We start from the raw sequence: 24209 nt of genomic DNA, 5'->3' as shown, positions 1-24209 counted from the left end.
GCTGACAGATGTTCTAACAGACATTTTCAACATCTCTCTCTGTCAAGCCACTGTACCCAGATGCTTCAAAACATCCATCATCGTTCCAGTTGCAAAAAAGTCTGTTGTGTCCTGTCTGAATGACTACCGTCCTGTTGCATTGACCCCAATAGTGATGAACTGTTTTGAACGGTTAATCAAACCACACATCACATCCAGCCTACCTGCATCACTGGATCCACATCAGTATGCCTACCGCTCAAACCGTTCCACAGAGGATGCAATATCCACCACCCTGCATACAGTAGTCACCCATCTAGAACAGAGAGACACCTATGCTAGAATCCTGTATGTTGACTTCAGCTCTGCATTTAACACCATCTTGCCGCAGAGACTGATGGATAAACTTCTCCTCCTGGGCCTAAAACCCACCCTCTGTCACTGGATACTGGATTTCCTGTTGGAGCGACCACAGTCAGTTCGTGTTGGGAAAAAAATCTCCAAATCCATCACACTGAGTACAGGATCCCCCCAGGGATGTGTGCTCAGTCCTCTGCTGTACACACTGCTGTGCTGACCCATGACCCATGACCCATGTGTGCCAAGGCACAAGATCAACATGATTGTAAAGTTTGCAGATGACACTACAGTTGTGGGTCTCATTCATGGGAATGAGGAATCCTGTTACAGAGAGGAGGTCAATCTGGTCAATCTGTTTGAGAGCTGGTGCAGAGACAACAACCTGGTGCTCAATGCGGAAAAGACCAAGGAAATGATCGTGGACTTCCGTAGATCACAACCTAAGCACACACCCCTCTGCATCAGTAATCGTGAAGTGGAAAAGGTGGAGAACATCAAGTTCCTGGGAGTACAGATCTCTGATAACCTTTCCTGGTCCAAAAACACCACTGGGCTAGTGAAGCGAGCCCAACAGAGATTGTACTTCCTGAGGAAACTCCATCAGGCCCCACTACCTCCCAGTATCCTCACCACATTCTACAGGGGGGCAGTGGAGAGTGTGCTGACGTACGCCATCCCTACCTGGTTCTCCAGCTGCAGTGTGGCGGACAAAAAGGCCCTGCAAAGAGTGGTGAGATCAGCGGAAAAGGTCATTGGAGCCTCACTTCCCTCTGTGCCGGACATATTCCTAAGCCGCTGCAGGAATAGGGCCCAGAAAATAGTGAGAGACCCCTCTCACCCTCTGAACAGCTTCTTTCAGCTCCTACCCACCAAGAAGCGCTATCGCAGCTTAAGATGCTCCACCAACAGGCTGCGGAACAGCTTCATGCCTCAAGCTGTCAGGATGCTCAATGCACCAGGGGCCTCATTACAGAAAAATCCTAACTTCTCATCCTAACTTAAGTTAGGGACTCAAAGATAGGAAAAACCCTAACTTCCTATTACAGAAGCAGTCCCTAACCTGTTGGCCGTTTCCTATCTTATCTTTAGCCTCCTATCTTATCTTAACTTAGGTGATCCTAACTGTTCTTTTAATCCGATTTTTCGATCGGCAATCGTCACGTGATGTCTGGTTCTGCACATAATGCGCACGAGATTGATATAAGGCTTAATAATAACGGCAATAATAACGGTTAATAATAACGGCAAGCTTGTAGCAGTAGTACGGTCATGGCGGGGATTGCTACGGAAAACAAGAAGAGGAGGGGTTTTAACTTTGCCAACGACGAGCTGGAGGCATTAGTTCAGGTGGTGGACGAAAGGAAAAGTATTTTATTCGGCAAATTTTCCCCAAATTTAACGTCGCGGATCAAAGCAAACAGATGGCAAGAGGTGTCGGACGCTGTCTCAGCGGTTTGTGGGGTACTGAGGACGGTGGACAGTATAAAGAAAAAGTGGTCGACCATAGCGAGTGACGCCAAGACCAGAGGGACGCTACAGAAGAGGGACCAGGCAAAGACGGGGGCTGGTATGCCAGAAGTGAAGCCTATAACCATGCTAGAGGAGAAGATCCTGGCCACCATGGGTCAAGTTTACACCCAAGGTAAGTTCAGCTCAACGCTTCTATCTATCTAGTTTAGCAACCGCGGATTATGTTTAAGTTTGACTTCACCAATACATAAGGCAAGAACGCTAGCACTAAGGTTAGATTTTGGCATAAACCTAACGAGTGGACCACAGATTCACAGAATTTGTATAAACTAGTGTCAGTGTCCACATTTTGGGGGCGGTGTACTGATAGTGCTACGGTGTAGCAACTAACGGTTAATCTAAAATGTAACAACTAGACGCGCTGTCGATAAGTGATTTTGAGGAGCTCAATAGTAACCCTAACTAGAATAGGGCGACCAGACGTCCCAGATTTTAATTGCCTGTCCCATTGGATATTTCAATCACATTAATATCCAAACTGGAATGTCCCCGGTGTTTCTGCCTCATCTGGACCATGGCCTCGTTTTGATTTCTGACGTCTCACTTTAAACTAGAAGCTATATAGACAAAGATAGTTGTTGGACCACAAAATACAGAATATGGACCAGTAAACAGCAAAAGAAAAGCCAACGCTGACAACCCCCCTAACATGAAATCATTTGTGTATAGGCATTTCAACCGGCATAGAGGTGGGCCTGCCTGAGGAGATCCTTGAGAACGTCAGTGCCGAGGTGTCTGAATCAACTGAGGTCATACTGACGTTGATGGATTCAGAGTGTGACAGCAGGACTCTGCCAACAGCAATAATTATCCCATCACCTGGCAAGTTGATGCTCACTGTTTAAATATTTAGATAAATATGAGGTGCATTTTTACAACGACACTGTCTCAACTGTAGCTACTCCATTTATGAACAGTTGAGGTTTATAATAGGAAGGCTACTGTTCAAGGAAAATTGTCTTGATTCACAGTTTAAATTCTTCTCTACAGCTAAAAAGAAGAAACACATTAGCCTACAAGAGGAGCTTCTGGAGTTGGAGAAGGAGAAGCTGTTGGTGATGCGAGAGACACTAAATGTTGAGAAGGAGAGACTGAAATTGGATAAAGAAAAATTTGAATTCATGAAGGAGTATTTTATTGACCACGGGAACAATATTGTGAACTTATTTGAACAATGAAGTGAAATAATTTGTACACTTATTCAAGTTTGATTGAGTTAAACTGTTAATTTATTTTTTATATTGAATTAAATATTTTACATTAAATTGGTATGTTTTCTTTTTAATTATCTTATCTAAAATAATGTGCAATAAGATTGTTTCTGGCAGTTCTACCAGTCTGTGCACCATCATGTATGCCATCATGGCCTTCCTCCTCATCTTCAACCATGGCCGGGACGTCCTTAGGGTCCGGGAGATTAGCAAACCTGCATATGTTTTGCAACACAGCAGTGGCCTTCACGAACATCACTGCTCTCTCAGGGGAATATTGAAGATATCCCCCACTCATATCATGGCATCTCCATCTACAACATCAAAAGTTAATCAGTTTGTTTGCTTACAATGCTTTCCTTTTTGGTGTGATGTTATAGTCCATATTAATATTATTAAATCATTTTAAATAAATACATTTGCTACATTGCTTTTGAAGTATATAGTGTAACACTATCTTCTTAGGGGTTACGACACACTCCTTATCTACGCTATTGAATGCACCAAAGCAGTATATGTCTCACCTTCCTTTCCATATACCATATAGCCTCTCCTGACGGCTACGGCACCTTTTGTGTGCCACATTGTACCTCCTCTCTGCCTCTGTAAACTCGTTCATGACTGGTGTCATTAGGTAGGGTTTCAAGGGATATCCCGAGTCCCCCAAAAGCCATCCACTTCCCCTGCCCTCAGTCAGGTATGCATTGATATCACTGTAGATGCACATATTGAATATATTAAAGATTATTTGAGTGAAGCCTAATAATAAAGCAGGTAAAACAATTATTTATGTTAGTGTCTATGGGACCCACCTGGTGTTGAATATGAAAGAGTCATGGGTGGATCCAGGCCACTTTGCCAACAAATGCCGTGTAACCATATTTTGGTCCCCTATGGCCTGAACATTGATGGCATGGTATCCCTTACGGCACACATAAGCCGGCTCAGTTGGGCCACTTGGAGCTTTGATGGGGAAAAGTGACCCATCTATAAGCCCAATTACCCCTGGCATCCCACTCTGACTTAAAAAAGCCTCCTTAATCTGCTGCAGCTCTTCTCCACGAGGAAACTGAATGTATTTCTTTGCAAGATTGCAGATGGCATTGGTGACCTCCCTGAGATTGCGTGAAATACATGGCTGTGAAACCGAAGACAGGCTTGCAACCTCAGTCTGGAAGTCCCCCTTGGCAAAAAAACGTAGAGCATTTGTTACCTGCACAACCACTGGCAAGGCTCCATGTCTCCTTGTAGGCCTCTCCAGAGCAGGAAGTAATTCTTCCACCAAATTCAAAATTAACTGTCTTGGCAGGCGATAAAGTGATATTAAAATATGGTCCGGAAAATGTAACGCGTCATTATGCGGTCTCAGTAGCCTTTCAGTCATCACGTTTCTGTTTTCATGTTCGTCCTCGTCTTCATTGTCACACAGCAGACCCACTAGCAGTTCTGCTGCCATTTTTCAGTTATTTCAGTTATTTACAGTTATTTTGAACTTAGGACAGGGTGTATGGCCACCTAACTTAGGGAGCCTAACTTAGAAATTCCTAACTTAGGATAGTTCTGTAATGGTTAAATTCCTATCTCAAGATAGGATAGGATTTCAGAGTTAGGAAGCTTCTGTAATGAGGCCCCAGCGTCCTAGATCTTCTCACTGGACTTTATTTATTATTTATTTATTTATTCATCATTGGGACGTTTGTTTGAAATGTGTGTGTACTTGATCTTGATCCCTGAGAAAAAACGCCTTCTCGTTTGCTTGTTCAATCAACAAAATGACAATAAATTTGATTTGATTTTGATTTGATTTGAAAATGTATAATGTGCATCATTGTCACTATGGTAACATAACTTGTTGACGCTCACACTTTTTGCCATCATGCCCTTTGACATGATGTCACCATGCCCAGTGATGGAATTCATATGCTATGTTGACTGGTTTCCGTGGCTCTGTTCTTCATCAGTTTACCTGGTACCGTGCAAGTACGTCGTGTTTTTCACTGCTCTCTCTGTGCGTTTTTTTGGCTTCTGCTTTTCCAACATGCATTGCATTGTCGTCTCACCACCCTCTCCAAGACCCTGTGAAGGTAAATATTTGTTATTTACTTCAACTTATCAGCTGTACCATTACCTCAAAGAGCCAGTTCAACAAGGGCTGTGAAGTTGGAGGGTAGGATGTATGTTGGAAAAACTAAACTTTGTAATTCCATTGGCCTTCAGGTCATCTTGGAGCCCAACCGGACCCTGGACCCTCCCTCCGGACGTCCAACTCTGAGGTCAAGGCCGCTGTCGACTTCACCCCTGCCTCGGCCCCGCCCTGGCGGGTGGTGGTGTCTGGCTCCTCCCTCAGAGCAGTCATCTCCCAGCTGCTGACTCAGGTAAGCTGACCCCCGGCCCCATGGGCACCAGTAGGCTACTGTCCCAGACAGTGTCTGTCTACAGTACCAGGGCCGGCCCTGGGCATAGGCAGTATAGGCGAATGCTAAGGGCGCATCCATCCGCAGGGGGCGCCAAAAAAAAAAAAAAAAAAAAAAAAAAATATATATATATATATATATATAAATATATATTATTATTATAGAAATACAGTAACTCTATTTTGTTTATCTTTGATGTAGGCCCTGCTGGCTATATAGCCAACTGGTCCCTTTGTCGGGCTCTTGTTCACCTTTCTATCTTTATTTCTCTGGAGCTAACTGTTCCCTATACATAACTCTGCTTAATACATGGCTATTGATTTAATTTATTGACTTATCGAAGCAATATTTGGTTTTAAATGTGGTTTTATTATTTAGTAAATCAGGGCGTAGCGCGTTGCCAAGCAACGTGTAAACAACTTAACCGGAGTTAACTGGTCATGCAGTGTTTGTTTTTAAAAAATAAAAGGAATGGCAGCTCTCAACCTAGCTGGTCCGCTGCTCAATCCAAACCCCCACGCTTCAATGAAAATCAAAACATGTCTGCTATGTACATAGGTCCATAACAGTTTGTAACCCACAGTAAACTGGGGGTATTATCCTTAAATTATCCAATGCATTGTAGTAACCATTGTTGGAGCAGTGTTTATTCTCAAGCTGATTTGGATGATATTTTGTGGTTTGCATATCTTACATTTCCCATATCTTTCATATAATAATATATGATTGTATTTTTTTTACACTTCACTTGAGTGCTTGAGAACCAAACTAGATAACCATCCTACATTTAATTGTATTTACAATAATTAGAATCTGAACTCATATCTATTATTTTGCTTATGAATGCCTTTAGTAAACATCATGCATTTCTTTGCAGTATTTTGTGCATACCTTATTTATAGTGTATTTATGATTCATTGCTCGTTACTTGGTTTGTGCGTTTAATTTTCTATCTAAAATAAAAGAGTCTCAAAGACAAAGCTTTGCAGCTTCTCTGAGTGTATGACATTGGTAGTCGAATTTACTGTGCGATCCAAAGGGGTAGGGGGCGCCAGCAAAAATCTTGGCGCCAAATTGGTCAGGGCCTGTACAGTACTGTTGTCAAAAATATAGATTTTAAAAATAGATGAATATCTCAATGCTCTGTGCGACGGTGTTAGCTAAAAGTTGGCCATAACTCAACAGCTAGCATGTAAAGCGGAGAGACTCCGTGACCGGTTTTCGATAGAGAAAGAAAACGGCAGGAGTGCTTTTTAGAATTACTTTGACTTTGAGGCAAATACCCTAGAATTGTCAAAAACGAATGTACATATGCAAGAAGAAGGTTTTGTGTTTCATTACTGCTTTTGCTCGCAAATAACAACTGAAGAAAATACTTCCCCTTATCGTTTAACAACCAAAAATGATGTCTTACCTTTGTTGTTTAGGTTCACGAATTTGAGTTTGATTTGATCGCATAAAACCACTATAACAGATAATCCAGTGTCTTGGTTTGCAACTAAACATGATGATTTTTACAATCAATGAATAAGGAAATAGGACAATCTCCTTAAATCAGAATACATGCCCTTCATCGCCATCTGCTGGGAATCTGGTGTATTTGTGAGTGTCAAAATTGTGAAAATTGTACATTCGATTCTCATGATATCTAACTGTTTGTGTCTCACATTACTTCAGGGCTACCTACTGATAATGACCAACAGATAATTATTTCAGGTGGAAATGTAATCTTCCACTTAAGCTGTGTTCCAGCTTTATTCACTCTAACCAAGTTGTATCCGCATTGAATATTTCACTTGCACAAGAATCTTTCTTTGCGCACCATGATGACATATTATAGCCATTGCAGTTGTGGAAATATACTCTTTTTACTTTGGGTATGGGATTTTCTTTGGTTTTCCCCCTGGTATGGAAAATAGTATCCCATATCGTTTTTTTCAAGGTATTGTATCGAAGTTAGAGAATCCAGTATCGTGGCAACGATAGAGTCATTCACTGAGATATGGCAGGAGGTATTCAGTTAGAGCCAGGTAGCTGTGGTTCAAAGGAAGGCTCATTTTCCATCAAAGCTGCGGAGGAGCTCTGCAACAGCTCCTGAAGCCCCAGGTTGACTTGTGTCTACCACAGACGGTCTAAACAGGTGTCTACTGTTGTTGTGCTCTCCAGGTCAGCCCTGGGTCCCACCCTCCTGTGTGGTGGTTCACCATCTTCCAGGAGGTCCACCGCCTCCTCCGGTCCTCCTTCCCCTGGGTCAGGGTGAGGGTGGACAGGCAACAGGCCAACTGTCTTCTGCAGCCCATAGCTCATCACCAGGTCTCTATTGTTGAATAAGATGCTTCATATTGGTGACTTATACGTTTTTTAAGAGAAAAAAGCAGATTTGAAAACATTGATTTGTACTCTGAATACACAAAGTTAAATAACACATTTTGCAGTGTTTTAACATACTTAATTTCCATATTGTAATGTTTGCTTGACCCTTTAATGTTGTCATTTGCATCCCTACTGTGCAAAACACAAATTCAACCCATAGAATCAATTGGCAAATTAACCAAATGCTTTCACAGAGGAACATAACATCAAAATGACAAATAGGTCCTGTGTGAATGCTAAGTGGCAGCATGCCTTCTGGGTCCTTCTTCCAGCTGGCTAAATACATCATGGCTCGTCTGGAGAAACAGTTGATCCCCTGGAACGGTCTGGAGAAGGCTCTGCTCACCACGCCACACATCTTCCAGCATTACGCCGTCTACCTGGTGGCTACTGGCATAGCCGGGCTGGTCCCGGATCAGCTAGCACCTAGCCAGAAGGACCTGCTGGTCAGTGACAGGGCTTTGCAGGACATAGTAGCATTTCATTTTTGGCACCAATCGTATTGCAAATCTGTTTGAAAGTTTGCTAATGAAAGCGATAGTTCACTTTTACTGATACTGCTTAGAAATAATACGATAAACAACATGAATACTTCTGAATACAAATAATTAGGATCCAAAAGATGAAATTCATCCGGGTTGAGTAAGGATTTTTGAAATAAAAGCTACCCATATATTTTATATATTGCATCCGTCCAGAGGACGGAGTGTACGCTGAAGAGCCTGCCTCCCGGCTCCATGCTCACCGTCAGCAGCGACCTGGTGGACGACCTCATGGTCAAGCTGGTACTGAGGCTCCAGCCCCTGAACGGCGAGGGCTACAGACCGCTGAACCAGCAGACGCTCCTGACCACCACTCTCAAGGTAGGTCTAGTAACAGTAGTGCTCCAACTACTGCTAGGGCTACTGCTTCTACTACAGCTACTTCTACTACTACTACTCCTACTACTTCTACTGTTACTACTTCAACTGCTATTATTACAACTACTACTTCTACTTTCTACTACTACGACTACTGCCACTTCTACAATATATATAGTATGTTAGTATGTTACCCATGCTACTGTTAGATTAGGTGCTTCAGTCGACCCTGCTGATAATTGTAGATATTGATACGTGTCGTACAAAACCATACGTCCTGCTCCAAACTTGTTTGCTGCCTTTCTTCTTCTCTCCCTCTTCTTTGTTAGTGCTATATAAATAAAAACAAAGTTGCCTCACTGTCCCATCTTTCATTTCAATTCTTAAACCCTCCAGTCCCCTCCATCTCTTCTCCTTCCCTTTCTCTCCCAGATGAGTTGTTTCATCCTGGCCAGACTAAGGAATATGCCCGGCATCACCGTGGACACCAGCCTCCCTTGTCCGTGCTGGGACATCAGGAGGCTTGCCATGCTGGTGCATTGCGGCCTTACCAAGTCCTTGGGGTCCTCTCTCCAGGTAGGATTGGTTGCCGATGAATGTATGGTGGAGGAGCACTGGCTGAGGGCGTCTTCTCTCTTGTCTCTGTTGAAGGGCCATAATGTGCTCGTCTCCATCCTGTGGGAGGTTGTCGAGGCCCTGCTGGCCCGGTACCATTCAGACCGCCCTGAGGAATCCTCCATCCCCACCCAAGGTAACAGCTTCAAACAAAGTGTTCTAATTATTAATAAATCCTTATTCAAAGAAATTCAAGAAGTTGAAAGGCAATTTTTGTTACGCCAGTTTAATTAAACAACTTTAGCAATTGTAGAATACATCTCTTTAATACTTACCATAGTGAAATTCATTTCTGCACCATTCGAGGAGCCCTTGACAATGTGTTGGATTGTATTCATGCGTTGATGTATTTGACTCTCTTGTTGTTCTCCTCTCAGTTCCCAGGGTGATGCAGGAGGAGCAGGAGATGGAGGAAGAGCTGCTCAGCCAGAGACTTCCTGAGCAGCTCAGGGAGCAACTCTACGGGACGTTTGGCACGTGGGTCCAACACGGCAAACTCTTTGGCAGGGCTCTCCCACCGATGAGCACCGCAGAGCAGGACCTGAGAGGAGGGGACGTAGCCGTCCTCAGCAACACTCTGGCTGACGACCCTGTCGCTCTGAACCCCAGTCTGGACGCCCCTCAGAAGGAGCAGCCCGACAGCCACAGCCGTTGTGATCCGTCTGTGATGGAGAACAGTAGCTGTGGACCTGTCACTGGAGATCCCCTTCCTCCAGCAGCTCAGCCAGAGAACGGAGAGTCTAACTCCGTCTCCACAACCGTAGGTTTATCATGACACAACAAACCAAGACTGCAAGTCTAGCACCACATACATGTGCATAATAGCAGCTGGAGAACACGAGATAATAAAATCAATGTAGTATTGAACCACTGATTTGGTTTTAGACAGGCTAAGCAGTCCAGGTGTCTTCCTCTGTAAAACAGGACCCGGTTGTGATCCAGCGGTCCACCGTTGGATTCATTGTGGCCCAGCTGTTCAGAGGCCGTGACGAAATGTCCTCCCCGTCCCACATCGACCGGTACCGGGCCTTCCAGAACCTGGTTGTCCGGGAAGTCCACCTCCTGCTGCAGGAGGAGGCCACCATGAACCAGGACAACCCTGGATTTGAGCGGACCCTGGAGCGCCTGAAGGACCCCGTGCAGGAGGTCTGCTTTAGGTTTAGTTATAAAACCAAACAACAAATTCAATTTGTTTAAAAAGGACAGAAACTGTAAAGTACAACGGTTCACTCTCTATCACATCCATGCATTGTTAACCTGCATGGTTTCCTAATTTAATAAATGCCTGCAAGGTGAAGTTGTCAATTTGCTTAGAAAAGTAATAAAATTCATAAAACATGACTTAATGATGTACAGTATATTGTGGTCCTGTTTTATGTAGAAAGGAGGACTTGGTCAAATGCATAGAATACTTGTGATTTTATAATTCGGATAGAAGGATTAAAGGTGAGGTCATTCAACAGGAGAAACTGGGTCTGCAGCTTCGCTGGGTGCTTGAGGATAGGCTGAAAGAGGCCTTGCCCGGCGTGTGCCTGTCCAGGGACGGGCTCATGAAGGACCCCCCGAACACCCTGCTGGCCTGCTCCCTGATCGCCACAGTGGTGCTTGATCACCTGAAGACCTCTGTGAGCTCTCCTGACTACAACAATGAGGCAGAGGAGTGTCTTCACGGGGAACAGTTGTTGGCCCCCGCTAAGGTCAGTCATCTCAGATCCTGGTGTAACAGTCCTTCACAAAAGCCCTGACGTGGTGGGCAACACACAAAGAAATGTTTAAGATAAAATGAAAACATTTCCTAAAATGAGCAGACCATAATTTGTTTGTGAATGTTCAATGTCTGCTTACTGGCTGTCTTGACACGTTCGGAACCGCTTTCAACGCACATCCAACGCCCTTACGTTGCCTGATTTGTGTGTGTGCTTCATTACATGATCCATTACGTTAAAACAGACAATACAGCATGCTGAACAAAGACACTATGACACTCGCTTGCGTATTGCTGGGACCCGGTAGATGTCTTAACTATTCAAACATTATTACTTCTACAGCCAGTCAACCTTGAGAAATGTATGATTAGCAAATATACAAAATACTCATCAAACTTTGATTGTTGACCGTTCGGATTAGGGTGACCGGGAACTTTAATGTTTCTTATTTTTATTATTGAACAGGACCCCCAGAAAGCCCTGCTGGCCCCTAATGACCCGGACCCCCAGAATCCCCCTGATGACTTCAAGGGAGCAGAGGAGTGCCTCCACGTCCATGGGGAAGACACAACGTTGGTCACCTCCCCTAAGGTCAGTCATCTTAGTAACTAGAGTAGCAGCCTATCACACAGGCCACAACGCGGTGTCATTTACAGTAACAAAGGTTCCTGACATTCCCAAGTATAACCTACAGAGAGCTGCCTTCTGGCTGAGTCCTTTCAGTCTAACAGTACATGATGCAAAAAGCAACGATTTTACATATGGGTGATAATATGATGCCAAAAAAGTTGTTACTTAGAACCATACCAATTTATGTTTTTTTTACTGAAGGGAAGCAAATGGATGATATTCATCCATCACCATCATAGCCAAAAAGCAAAGCTATATTATATTGTATATCGTACATAAATATGGAAGATATTATTTCTGCAGATTGATCATTAATGTTCTTTGTTTGTTATTACTCAACAGGAGACTGTGGAGGTGAAGAAGAAAAAGAGGAGGTGGTCTTGGCTTCGCCGGCTCTTCACCTGCAAAAGAAAATAAGCACGCCACTGCTTGTATATAACTTGCATTTATTGTTTTTCTTATTATTGTTTTATACCTTGATTTATTTTGTACATTTTTGGAATGAATTATTGTGCTAAAATAAATGTTCCCCTGAATTCTCTATACTATGCATAAGACTCTAAATGGCAATGTTAAAAGGCATTTAGCTTCGAGGACCTGTGGTTGCGAGGCCGTTTCAAATAAAATTGGTGGTGGGAACTCTACAACTACATCAGTCATTTAAGCTGTGCTTTTCATACATGTGCATTGCCATGTCCGTCTATGTGGCAAAGAGGTACGGGGAGCTATAGGCCAAAGCATTAACATATTTACTCAAGGCATCTGGGAGTTTGTTGCCTGTTCATGCTTGCGAGATACAACAAACACACACACACACACACACACACACACACACACACACACACACACACACACACACACACACACACACACACCTCATACTGAGTTATCGGTCCTATAAAAAATAAATAAAAATTGTATACGCTGCTCTTCTCCGTTTGAAACTTATAATTGTTATCTTCTCACGCTTTAGGGGCAGGTTGAAACAATTAGCATGAGCCGGATATTTGCTTGGATAACGGTATTCAACTTCCTTATGGCAAAAGTAAATCCATATCCCACATCTGGCGTCCGTCGTCCAAAAGTCAACCAATTATTTGCTTTTGTGTTTTGCAAATTCCATCCCATCAACAGTTGCTGTGATGCATCCTCCTCTGCCTGCTGTGTTGTGCCTGTGTGCCCGTTGAATCACCGCGTCCTTGCACTGGCTGCGACGCAGTTTTTTTTTTTTTTTTTTACTCCCGAGAACAGGGCTGACGTTAAGCTGCCATTCAGGTGCAAGTGAATGAAGATGCCATGTGATGATGCCCGCGCTCACGCAGCGTGGAGGCTCGGTGAGGCGAACAGACACAGAAACACCACCGACTGCTGGTAGCGTGACGGCGTGAAGACCTCTCAGGCAGCCCTGGCCTTGGAACAGCCTCGTTTCTGTGTACTATTCATTCATATAATCACATGAAATAATATGATAAAATATTTCAGCCCATAATAAAAAATAAATAAATATATTTTTCAAAATATCAACCTGAGTTCAGAATTGCAGTTGTGTGTGCCTCATGACTCTCTGAGTGCTGCATGATATCAGGACATCAAAGACAGGGCTGACTCGGACACCGGCGAGGGGTCCTGAATGCGGACCCCTGGTCCCTTTGTATGTCCCTTTCTGTCTGTCCCTCCATTGCAGATGCTACTCCATCTTTCCCTCTTTCGCTCTTTGACCATGACTTTCCTCCTCCAGCTCCCCCCTGTGTGCTCTGTCCCCTTATCTTTATGTCTCTCACTCTCTCCTTCTCTCGCTATCTGTCTCTCTCTCTCTGCCCCACTCTATCTACCTCTCCTTCTCACCCCCCACTATCTCTCTATCTCTCTCTCCCCCTCTCTCTCTCTCAGGTGCAGCGGTGGTTCCTTTTATTGTGTGTTTCCCAGTTATTGAGTAGAGCTCCATACTGTACTGTAAGCCTACAGGTTGTTGCAAAATCACATTTTCTGTGAATGCCAACCATATTTATTGTCTTTAAAGGGCTTAAATGGAAAGGGAAAATAAGCATTAACTAAGTTACACAAGTTCAACATGTTATTCAGGGTTATACATTTAGAAGACCTCTAATAACCATAACATGGTTATTGGAGGTGTCATAAAGCAAATACCAACAGTAGTGTGCAGAGTAAAAAAATATTTGGAAGAATTATAGCATTATGTTGACACATACACATTGTGTGTGTGTGTGTGTGTGTGTGTGTGTGTGTGTGTGTGTGTGTGTTTGTGTGTGTGCGTCGTGTGTGTGTTTTAATTGCAATTGTATTGTATCCCAAGGCTGAGCTATGACGCCCTGAATAAGAAAGGTTTTTGTTCCAGTGGTTAGTGGGCCTGGGAGACAGGCCAAGCAAACTTAAGTTTGTTGTTATTTGGCTCTCGTTTTTTTGCGGGACATGGACTGAACTTTACTTTGTTTTCCCATTGTTAAGGGAAACAAATGTATCTTTATTTTGTTTTGAGCCAATTGAATAAATAGCCATTTAGGTTTTGCCAGTGTAGCTGTGTGTCCTTACATGGCATGAGTCTCATGAACTCTAGCTACTTTTGTAATATAATTATTCCAAAAGTAATATTATTATTACATAATAATGTTAATATTATTATATTATTATTATTGTAATATATTTTATAATATTATGCTGATTGTAACACACTTTTTCAGAAATAAAGTTATAATATGTAATTTCTGCCACTAGTGATTGCTCAATCAAAACAATAACAAAATACATAGTTTGATGAAGTTATGAAGTAGTGTGGGATCATAGGAGATCGCCACCAGCTGAGAGACCATGACCTCCGGCAGAGGTCATGTTCACGGACAGGTGAATGTGTTCAAGTACTATTGGCGTTCAGTCACGTAATGTAGTTTAATTCGAATGAAATTGCCACAAGTAACAAAACAGCTTTTGCAACCTTGCAGTAACATTAATATTTCAAGTAGGTCAGTAAAAGTTTTGAGTATGAGTATTTCTAACAGCTAAATTAACCTCATATGTTACAGTATTAAACATTGTAGAACGTACTATTGAAAAACAATGCAATATTAAAAACAATTCATCCATTCAAGGGTGAAAAAGGATGCTAAGCATTAAAATTTATAATTTGCATCATTGTCACTATGGTAACACAACTTGTTGACACTCACACTTTTTGCCATCATGCCCTTTGACATGATGTCACCATGCCCAGTGATGGAATTCATATGCTATGTTGACTGGTTTCCGTGGCTCTGTTCTTCATCAGTTTACCTGGTACCGTGCGAGAACGTTGTGTTTTTCACTGCTCTCTCCGTGCGTTTTTTTGGCTTCTGCTTTTCCAACATGCATTGCATTGTCGTCTCACCACCCTCTCCAAGAGCCTGTGAAGGTAAATATTTGTTAGTTACTTCAACTTATCAGCTGTACCATTACCTCAAAGAGCATGTTGAACAAGGGCTGTGATGTTGGAGGGTAGGATGTATGTTGGAAAAACTAAACTTTGTAATTCCATTGGCCTTCAGGTCATCTCGGAGCACAACCGGACCCTGGACCCTCCCTCCGGACGTCCAACTCTGAGGTCAAGGCCGCTGTCGACTTCACCCCTGCCTCGGCCCCGCCCTGGCGGGTGGTGGTGTCTGGCTCCTCCCTCAGAGCAGTCATCTCCCAGCTGCTGACTCAGGTATGCTGTCCCCCGGCCCCATGGGCACCTATAGGCTACTGACCCAGACAGTGTCTGTCTACAGTACCAGGGCCGTCCCTGGGCATAGGCAGTATAGGCGAATGCTAGGCAGAAGGGCGCATCCATCCGCAGGGGGCGCCAAAAAATAAATAAATATATATATATATATATATATATATATATATATATATATATATATATATATATATATATATATATATATATAAAAATATATACATATATATATTATTATTATAGAAAAACAGTAACTCTATTTTGTTTATCTTTAATGTAGGCCCTGCTGGCTATATAGCCAACTTGTCACTTTTGCCGGGCTCTTGTTCACCTTTCTATCTTTATTTCTCTGGAGCTAACTGTTCCCTATACATAACTCTGCTTAATACATGGCTATTGATTTAATTTATTGACTTATCGAAGCAATATGTGGTTTTAAATGTGGTTTTATTATTTAGTAAATCAGGGCGTAGCGCGTTGCCAAGCAACGTGTAAACAACTTAACCGGAGTTAACTAGTCATGCAGTGTTTATTTTTAAAAAAGAAAAGGAACGGCAGCTCTCAACCTAGCTGGTCCGCTGCTCAATCCAAACCCCCACGCTTCAATGAAAATCAAAACATGTCTGCTATGTACATAGGTCCATAACAGTTTGTAACCCACAGTAAACTGGGAGTATTATCCTTAAATTATCAAATGCATTGTAGTAACCATTGTTGGAGCAGTGTTTATTCTCAAGCTGATTTGGATGATAGTTTGTGGTTTGCATATCTTACATTTCCCATATCTTTCATATTTTTTTTACACTTCACTTGAGTGCTTGAGAACCAAACTAGATAACCATCCTACATTTAATTGTATTTATAATAATTAGAATCTGAACTCATATCTATTATTTTGCTTATGAATGCCTTTAGTAAACATCATGCATTTCTTTGCAGTATTTTGTGCATACCTTATTGTATGAGTGATTCATTGTCACTGTTTTTTTTATTATTATTAAACGTTCATTCCGCAGTATTTTGTGCATACCTTATTTATAGTATATTTATGATTCATTGCTCGTTACTTGGTTTGTAATACGTTTTTTGTGCGTTTAATTTTCTATCTAAAATAAAAGTCTCAAAGACAAAGCTTTGCAGCTTCTCTGAGTGTATGAACATTGGTAGTCGAATGTGCAATCCAAAGGGGTAGGGGGCGCCAGCAAAAATCTTGGCGCCAAATTGGTCAGGGCCGGCCCTGTACAGTACTGTTGCCAAAAATATAGATTTTTAAAATAGATGAATATCTCAATGCTCTGTGCAACGGTGTTAGCTAAAAGTTAGCCATAACTCAACAGCTAGCATGTAAAGCGGAGAGACTCCGTGACCGGTTTTCCGCTAGAATTGTCAAAAACGAATACCCTAGAATTGTCAAAAACGAATGTACACCCATATGCAAGAAGAAGGTTTTGTGTTTCATAACTGCTTTTGCTCGCAAATAAAAACTGAAGAAAATACTTCCCCTTATCGTTTAACAACCAAAAATGATGTCTTACCTTTGTTGTTTAGGTTCACGAATTTGAGTTTGATTTGATCGCATAAAACCACTATAACAGATAATCCAGTGTCTTGGTTTGCAACTAAACATGATGATTTTTACAATCAATGACTAAGGAAATAGGACAATCTCCTTTAATCAGAATACATGACCTTCATCGCCATCTGCTGGGAATCTGGTGTATTTGTGAGTGTCAAAATTGTGAAAATTGTACATTCGATTCTCATGATATCTAACTGTTTGTGTCTCACATTACTTCAGGGCTACCTACTGATAATGACCAACTGATAATTATTTCAGGTGGATATGTAATCTTCCACTTAAGCTGTGTTCCAGCTTTATTCACACTAACCAAGTTGTATCCGCATTGAATATTTCACTTGCACAAGAATCTTTCTTTGCGCACCATGATGACATATTATAGCCATTGAGGTTGTGGAAATATACTCTTTTTACTTTGGGTATGGGATTTTTTTTGGTTTTCCCCCTGGTATGGAAAATAGTATCCCATATCGTTTTTTTCAAGGTATTGTATCGAAGTTAGAGAATCCAGTATCGTGGCAACGATAGAGTCATTCACTGAGATATGGCAGGAGGTATTCAGTTAGAGCCAGGTAGCTGTGGTTCAAAGGAAGGTTCATTTTCCATCAAAGCTGCGGAGGAGCTCTGCATCAGCTCCTGAAGCCCCAGGTTGACTTGTGTCTACCACAGACGGTCTAAAGAGGTGTCTACTGGTGTTGTGCTCTCCAGGTCAGCCCTGGGTCCCACCCTCCTGTGTGGTGGTTCACCATCTTCCAGGAGGTCCACCGCCTCCTCCGGTCCTCCTTCCCCTGGGTCAGGGTGAGGGTGGACAGGCAACAGGCCAACTGTCTTCTGCAGCCCATAGCTCATCACCAGGTCTCTATTGTTGAATAAGATGCTTCATATTGGTGACTTATACGTTTTTTAAGAGAAAAAAGCAGATTTGAAAACATTGATTTGTACTCTGAATACACAAAGTTAAATAACACATTTTGCAGTGTTTTAACATACTTAATTTCCATATTGTAATGTTTGCTTGACCCTTTAATGTTGTCATTTGCATCCCTACTGTGCAAAACACAAATTCAACCCATAGAATCAATTGGCAAATTAACCAAATGCTTTCACAGAGGAACATAACATCAAAATGACAAATAGGTCCTGTGTGAATGCTAAGTGGCAGCATGCCTTCTGGGTCCTTCTTCCAGCTGGCTAAATACATCATGGCTCGTCTGGAGAAACAGTTGATCCCCTGGAACGGTCTGGAGAAGGCTCTGCTCACCACGCCACACATCTTCCAGCATTACGCCGTCTACCTGGTGGCTACTGGCATAGCCGGGCTGGTCCCGGATCAGCTAGCACCTAGCCAGAAGGACCTGCTGGTCAGTGACAGGGCTTTGCAGGACATAGTAGCATTTCATTTTTGGCACCAATCGTATTGCAAATCTGTTTGAAAGTTTGCTAATGAAAGCGATAGTTCACTTTTACTGATACTGCTTAGAAATAATACGATAAACAACATGAATACTTCTGAATACAAATAATTAGGATCCAAAAGATGAAATTCATCCGGGTTGAGTAAGGATTTTTGAAATAAAAGCTACCCATATATTTTATATATTGCATCCGTCCAGAGGACGGAGTGTACGCTGAAGAGCCTGCCTCCCGGCTCCATGCTCACCGTCAGCAGCGACCTGGTGGACGACCTCATGGTCAAGCTGGTACTGAGGCTCCAGCCCCTGAACGGCGAGGGCTACAGACCGCTGAACCAGCAGACGCTCCTGACCACCACTCTCAAGGTAGGTCTAGTAACAGTAGTGCTCCAACTACTGCTAGGGCTACTGCTTCTACTACAGCTACTTCTACTACTACTACTCCTACTACTTCTACTGTTACTACTTCAACTGCTATTATTACAACTACTACTTCTACTTTCTACTACTACGACTACTGCCACTTCTACAATATATATAGTATGTTAGTATGTTACCCATGCTACTGTTAGATTAGGTGCTTCAGTCGACCCTGCTGATAATTGTAGATATTGATACGTGTCGTACAAAACCATACGTCCTGCTCCAAACTTGTTTGCTGCCTTTCTTCTTCTCTCCCTCTTCTTTGTTAGTGCTATATAAATAAAAACAAAGTTGCCTCACTGTCCCATCTTTCATTTCAATTCTTAAACCCTCCAGTCCCCTCCATCTCTTCTCCTTCCCTTTCTCTCCCAGATGAGTTGTTTCATCCTGGCCAGACTAAGGAATATGCCCGGCATCACCGTGGACACCAGCCTCCCTTGTCCGTGCTGGGACATCAGGAGGCTTGCCATGCTGGTGCATTGCGGCCTTACCAAGTCCTTGGGGTCCTCTCTCCAGGTAGGATTGGTTGCCGATGAATGTATGGTGGAGGAGCACTGGCTGAGGGCGTCTTCTCTCTTGTCTCTGTTGAAGGGCCATAATGTGCTCGTCTCCATCCTGTGGGAGGTTGTCGAGGCCCTGCTGGCCCGGTACCATTCAGACCGCCCTGAGGAATCCTCCATCCCCACCCAAGGTAACAGCTTCAAACAAAGTGTTCTAATTATTAATAAATCCTTATTCAAAGAAATTCAAGAAGTTGAAAGGCAATTTTTGTTACGCCAGTTTAATTAAACAACTTTAGCAATTGTAGAATACATCTCTTTAATACTTACCATAGTGAAATTCATTTCTGCACCATTCGAGGAGCCCTTGACAATGTGTTGGATTGTATTCATGCGTTGATGTATTTGACTCTCTTGTTGTTCTCCTCTCAGTTCCCAGGGTGATGCAGGAGGAGCAGGAGATGGAGGAAGAGCTGCTCAGCCAGAGACTTCCTGAGCAGCTCAGGGAGCAACTCTACGGGACGTTTGGCACGTGGGTCCAACACGGCAAACTCTTTGGCAGGGCTCTCCCACCGATGAGCACCGCAGAGCAGGACCTGAGAGGAGGGGACGTAGCCGTCCTCAGCAACACTCTGGCTGACGACCCTGTCGCTCTGAACCCCAGTCTGGACGCCCCTCAGAAGGAGCAGCCCGACAGCCACAGCCGTTGTGATCCGTCTGTGATGGAGAACAGTAGCTGTGGACCTGTCACTGGAGATCCCCTTCCTCCAGCAGCTCAGCCAGAGAACGGAGAGTCTAACTCCGTCTCCACAACCGTAGGTTTATCATGACACAACAAACCAAGACTGCAAGTCTAGCACCACATACATGTGCATAATAGCAGCTGGAGAACACGAGATAATAAAATCAATGTAGTATTGAACCACTGATTTGGTTTTAGACAGGCTAAGCAGTCCAGGTGTCTTCCTCTGTAAAACAGGACCCGGTTGTGATCCAGCGGTCCACCGTTGGATTCATTGTGGCCCAGCTGTTCAGAGGCCGTGACGAAATGTCCTCCCCGTCCCACATCGACCGGTACCGGGCCTTCCAGAACCTGGTTGTCCGGGAAGTCCACCTCCTGCTGCAGGAGGAGGCCACCATGAACCAGGACAACCCTGGATTTGAGCGGACCCTGGAGCGCCTGAAGGACCCCGTGCAGGAGGTCTGCTTTAGGTTTAGTTATAAAACCAAACAACAAATTCAATTTGTTTAAAAAGGACAGAAACTGTAAAGTACAACGGTTCACTCTCTATCACATCCATGCATTGTTAACCTGCATGGTTTCCTAATTTAATAAATGCCTGCAAGGTGAAGTTGTCAATTTGCTTAGAAAAGTAATAAAATTCATAAAACATGACTTAATGATGTACAGTATATTGTGGTCCTGTTTTATGTAGAAAGGAGGACTTGGTCAAATGCATAGAATACTTGTGATTTTATAATTCGGATAGAAGGATTAAAGGTGAGGTCATTCAACAGGAGAAACTGGGTCTGCAGCTTCGCTGGGTGCTTGAGGATAGGCTGAAAGAGGCCTTGCCCGGCGTGTGCCTGTCCAGGGACGGGCTCATGAAGGACCCCCCGAACACCCTGCTGGCCTGCTCCCTGATCGCCACAGTGGTGCTTGATCACCTGAAGACCTCTGTGAGCTCTCCTGACTACAACAATGAGGCAGAGGAGTGTCTTCACGGGGAACAGTTGTTGGCCCCCGCTAAGGTCAGTCATCTCAGATCCTGGTGTAACAGTCCTTCACAAAAGCCCTGACGTGGTGGGCAACACACAAAGAAATGTTTAAGATAAAATGAAAACATTTCCTAAAATGAGCAGACCATAATTTGTTTGTGAATGTTCAATGTCTGCTTACTGGCTGTCTTGACACGTTCGGAACCGCTTTCAACGCACATCCAACGCCCTTACGTTGCCTGATTTGTGTGTGTGCTTCATTACATGATCCATTACGTTAAAACAGACAATACAGCATGCTGAACAAAGACACTATGACACTCGCTTGCGTATTGCTGGGACCCGGTAGATGTCTTAACTATTCAAACATTATTACTTCTACAGCCAGTCAACCTTGAGAAATGTATGATTAGCAAATATACAAAATACTCATCAAACTTTGATTGTTGACCGTTCGGATTAGGGTGACCGGGAACTTTAATGTTTCTTATTTTTATTATTGAACAGGACCCCCAGAAAGCCCTGCTGGCCCCTAATGACCCGGACCCCCAGAATCCCCCTGATGACTTCAAGGGAGCAGAGGAGTGCCTCCACGTCCATGGGGAAGACACAACGTTGGTCACCTCCCCTAAGGTCAGTCATCTTAGTAACTAGAGTAGCAGCCTATCACACAGGCCACAACGCGGTGTCATTTACAGTAACAAAGGTTCCTGACATTCCCAAGTATAACCTACAGAGAGCTGCCTTCTGGCTGAGTCCTTTCAGTCTAACAGTACATGATGCAAAAAGCAACGATTTTACATATGGGTGATAATATGATGCCAAAAAAGTTGTTACTTAGAACCATACCAATTTATGTTTTTTTTACTGAAGGGAAGCAAATGGATGATATTCATCCATCACCATCATAGCCAAAAAGCAAAGCTATATTATATTGTATATCGTACATAAATATGGAAGATATTATTTCTGCAGATTGATCATTAATGTTCTTTGTTTGTTATTACTCAACAGGAGACTGTGGAGGTGAAGAAGAAAAAGAGGAGGTGGTCTTGGCTTCGCCGGCTCTTCACCTGCAAAAGAAAATAAGCACGCCACTGCTTGTATATAACTTGCATTTATTGTTTTTCTTATTATTGTTTTATACCTTGATTTATTTTGTACATTTTTGGAATGAATTATTGTGCTAAAATAAATGTTCCCCTGAATTCTCTATACTATGCATAAGACTCTAAATGGCAATGTTAAAAGGCATTTAGCTTCGAGGACCTGTGGTTGCGAGGCCGTTTCAAATAAAATTGGTGGTGGGAACTCTACAACTACATCAGTCATTTAAGCTGTGCTTTTCATACATGTGCATTGCCATGTCCGTCTATGTGGCAAAGAGGTACGGGGAGCTATAGGCCAAAGCATTAACATATTTACTCAAGGCATCTGGGAGTTTGTTGCCTGTTCATGCTTGCGAGATACAACAAACACACACACACACACACACACACACACACACACACACACACACACACACACACACACACACACACACACACACACACACCCTCATACTGAGTTATCGGTCCTATAAAAAATAAATAAAAATTGTATACGCTGCTCTTCTCCGTTTGAAACTTATAATTGTTATCTTCTCACGCTTTAGGGGCAGGTTGAAACAATTAGCATGAGCCGGATATTTGCTTGGATAACGGTATTCAACTTCCTTATGGCAAAAGTAAATCCATATCCCACATCTGGCGTCCGTCGTCCAAAAGTCAACCAATTATTTGCTTTTGTGTTTTGCAAATTCCATCCCATCAACAGTTGCTGTGATGCATCCTCCTCTGCCTGCTGTGTTGTGCCTGTGTGCCCGTTGAATCACCGCGTCCTTGCACTGGCTGCGACGCAGTTTTTTTTTTTTTTTTTTTACTCCCGAGAACAGGGCTGACGTTAAGCTGCCATTCAGGTGCAAGTGAATGAAGATGCCATGTGATGATGCCCGCGCTCACGCAGCGTGGAGGCTCGGTGAGGCGAACAGACACAGAAACACCACCGACTGCTGGTAGCGTGACGGCGTGAAGACCTCTCAGGCAGCCCTGGCCTTGGAACAGCCTCGTTTCTGTGTACTATTCATTCATATAATCACATGAAATAATATGATAAAATATTTCAGCCCATAATAAAAAATAAATAAATATATTTTTCAAAATATCAACCTGAGTTCAGAATTGCAGTTGTGTGTGCCTCATGACTCTCTGAGTGCTGCATGATATCAGGACATCAAAGACAGGGCTGACTCGGACACCGGCGAGGGGTCCTGAATGCGGACCCCTGGTCCCTTTGTATGTCCCTTTCTGTCTGTCCCTCCATTGCAGATGCTACTCCATCTTTCCCTCTTTCGCTCTTTGACCATGACTTTCCTCCTCCAGCTCCCCCCTGTGTGCTCTGTCCCCTTATCTTTATGTCTCTCACTCTCTCCTTCTCTCGCTATCTGTCTCTCTCTCTCTGCCCCACTCTATCTACCTCTCCTTCTCACCCCCCACTATCTCTCTATCTCTCTCTCCCCCTCTCTCTCTCTCAGGTGCAGCGGTGGTTCCTTTTATTGTGTGTTTCCCAGTTATTGAGTAGAGCTCCATACTGTACTGTAAGCCTACAGGTTGTTGCAAAATCACATTTTCTGTGAATGCCAACCATATTTATTGTCTTTAAAGGGCTTAAATGGAAAGGGAAAATAAGCATTAACTAAGTTACACAAGTTCAACATGTTATTCAGGGTTATACATTTAGAAGACCTCTAATAACCATAACATGGTTATTGGAGGTGTCATAAAGCAAATACCAACAGTAGTGTGCAGAGTAAAAAAATATTTGGAAGAATTATAGCATTATGTTGACACATACACATTGTGTGTGTGTGTGTGTGTGTGTGTGTGTGTGTGTGTTTGTGTGTGTGCGTCGTGTGTGTGTTTTAATTGCAATTGTATTGTATCCCAAGGCTGAGCTATGACGCCCTGAATAAGAAAGGTTTTTGTTCCAGTGGTTAGTGGGCCTGGGAGACAGGCCAAGCAAACTTAAGTTTGTTGTTATTTGGCTCTCGTTTTTTTGCGGGACATGGACTGAACTTTACTTTGTTTTCCCATTGTTAAGGGAAACAAATGTATCTTTATTTTGTTTTGAGCCAATTGAATAAATAGCCAT

The 24209-nt window shown here is 43.1% G+C and overlaps 2 protein-coding genes across 2 annotated transcripts; both read left to right on the top strand.

Annotated features, from left to right (window-relative positions):
* The first annotated feature begins 5075 nt into the window (after positions 1–5075).
* On the top strand, positions 5076–12344 carry LOC115551916 (uncharacterized). Its single transcript, XM_030367524.1, has 11 exons — positions 5076–5164; positions 5298–5455; positions 7661–7807; positions 8140–8313; positions 8566–8730; positions 9160–9478; positions 9720–10102; positions 10267–10488; positions 10806–11039; positions 11514–11639; positions 12021–12344. The coding sequence occupies exons 1-11, from the start codon at positions 5119–5121 to the stop codon at positions 12093–12095; spliced, it is 2049 nt and encodes a 682-aa protein (XP_030223384.1). The 5' UTR covers positions 5076–5118; the 3' UTR covers positions 12096–12344.
* Positions 12345–14504: 2160 nt separating this feature from the next.
* LOC115552718 (uncharacterized) lies at positions 14505–22358 on the top strand. Its single transcript, XM_030369016.1, has 11 exons — positions 14505–14520; positions 15215–15372; positions 17675–17821; positions 18154–18327; positions 18580–18744; positions 19174–19492; positions 19734–20116; positions 20281–20502; positions 20820–21053; positions 21528–21653; positions 22035–22358. Exons 1-11 carry the CDS (start codon positions 14505–14507, stop codon positions 22107–22109), a joined length of 2019 nt encoding a protein of 672 aa, XP_030224876.1. The 3' UTR covers positions 22110–22358.
* Positions 22359–24209: the final 1851 nt, after the last annotated feature.

Source organism: Gadus morhua, chromosome 10 (assembly GCF_902167405.1).
Source record: "Gadus morhua chromosome 10, gadMor3.0, whole genome shotgun sequence".
NCBI lineage: Eukaryota > Metazoa > Chordata > Actinopteri > Gadiformes > Gadidae > Gadus > Gadus morhua.
The sequence above is the reverse complement of the archived record's forward strand: the minus strand, read 5'-3'. Positions and strand labels throughout refer to the sequence as shown.

Excerpts from the sequence above, each read along its gene's own strand:
- LOC115552718 (XM_030369016.1), top strand. Across the intron at positions 17,822-18,153 it reads AGCCCATAGCTCATCACCAG|CTGGCTAAATACATCATGGC; the intron begins GTCTCTATTGTT and ends TCCTTCTTCCAG. Across the intron at positions 21,054-21,527 it reads AGTTGTTGGCCCCCGCTAAG|GACCCCCAGAAAGCCCTGCT; the intron begins GTCAGTCATCTC and ends ATTATTGAACAG.
- LOC115551916 (XM_030367524.1), top strand. The coding sequence starts at position 5,119 with ATGCATTGCATTGTCGTCTCACCACCCTCTCCAAGACCCTGTGAAG. Across the intron at positions 9,479-9,719 it reads ATCCTCCATCCCCACCCAAG|TTCCCAGGGTGATGCAGGAG; the intron begins GTAACAGCTTCA and ends TTCTCCTCTCAG. Across the intron at positions 11,640-12,020 it reads CGTTGGTCACCTCCCCTAAG|GAGACTGTGGAGGTGAAGAA; the intron begins GTCAGTCATCTT and ends ATTACTCAACAG.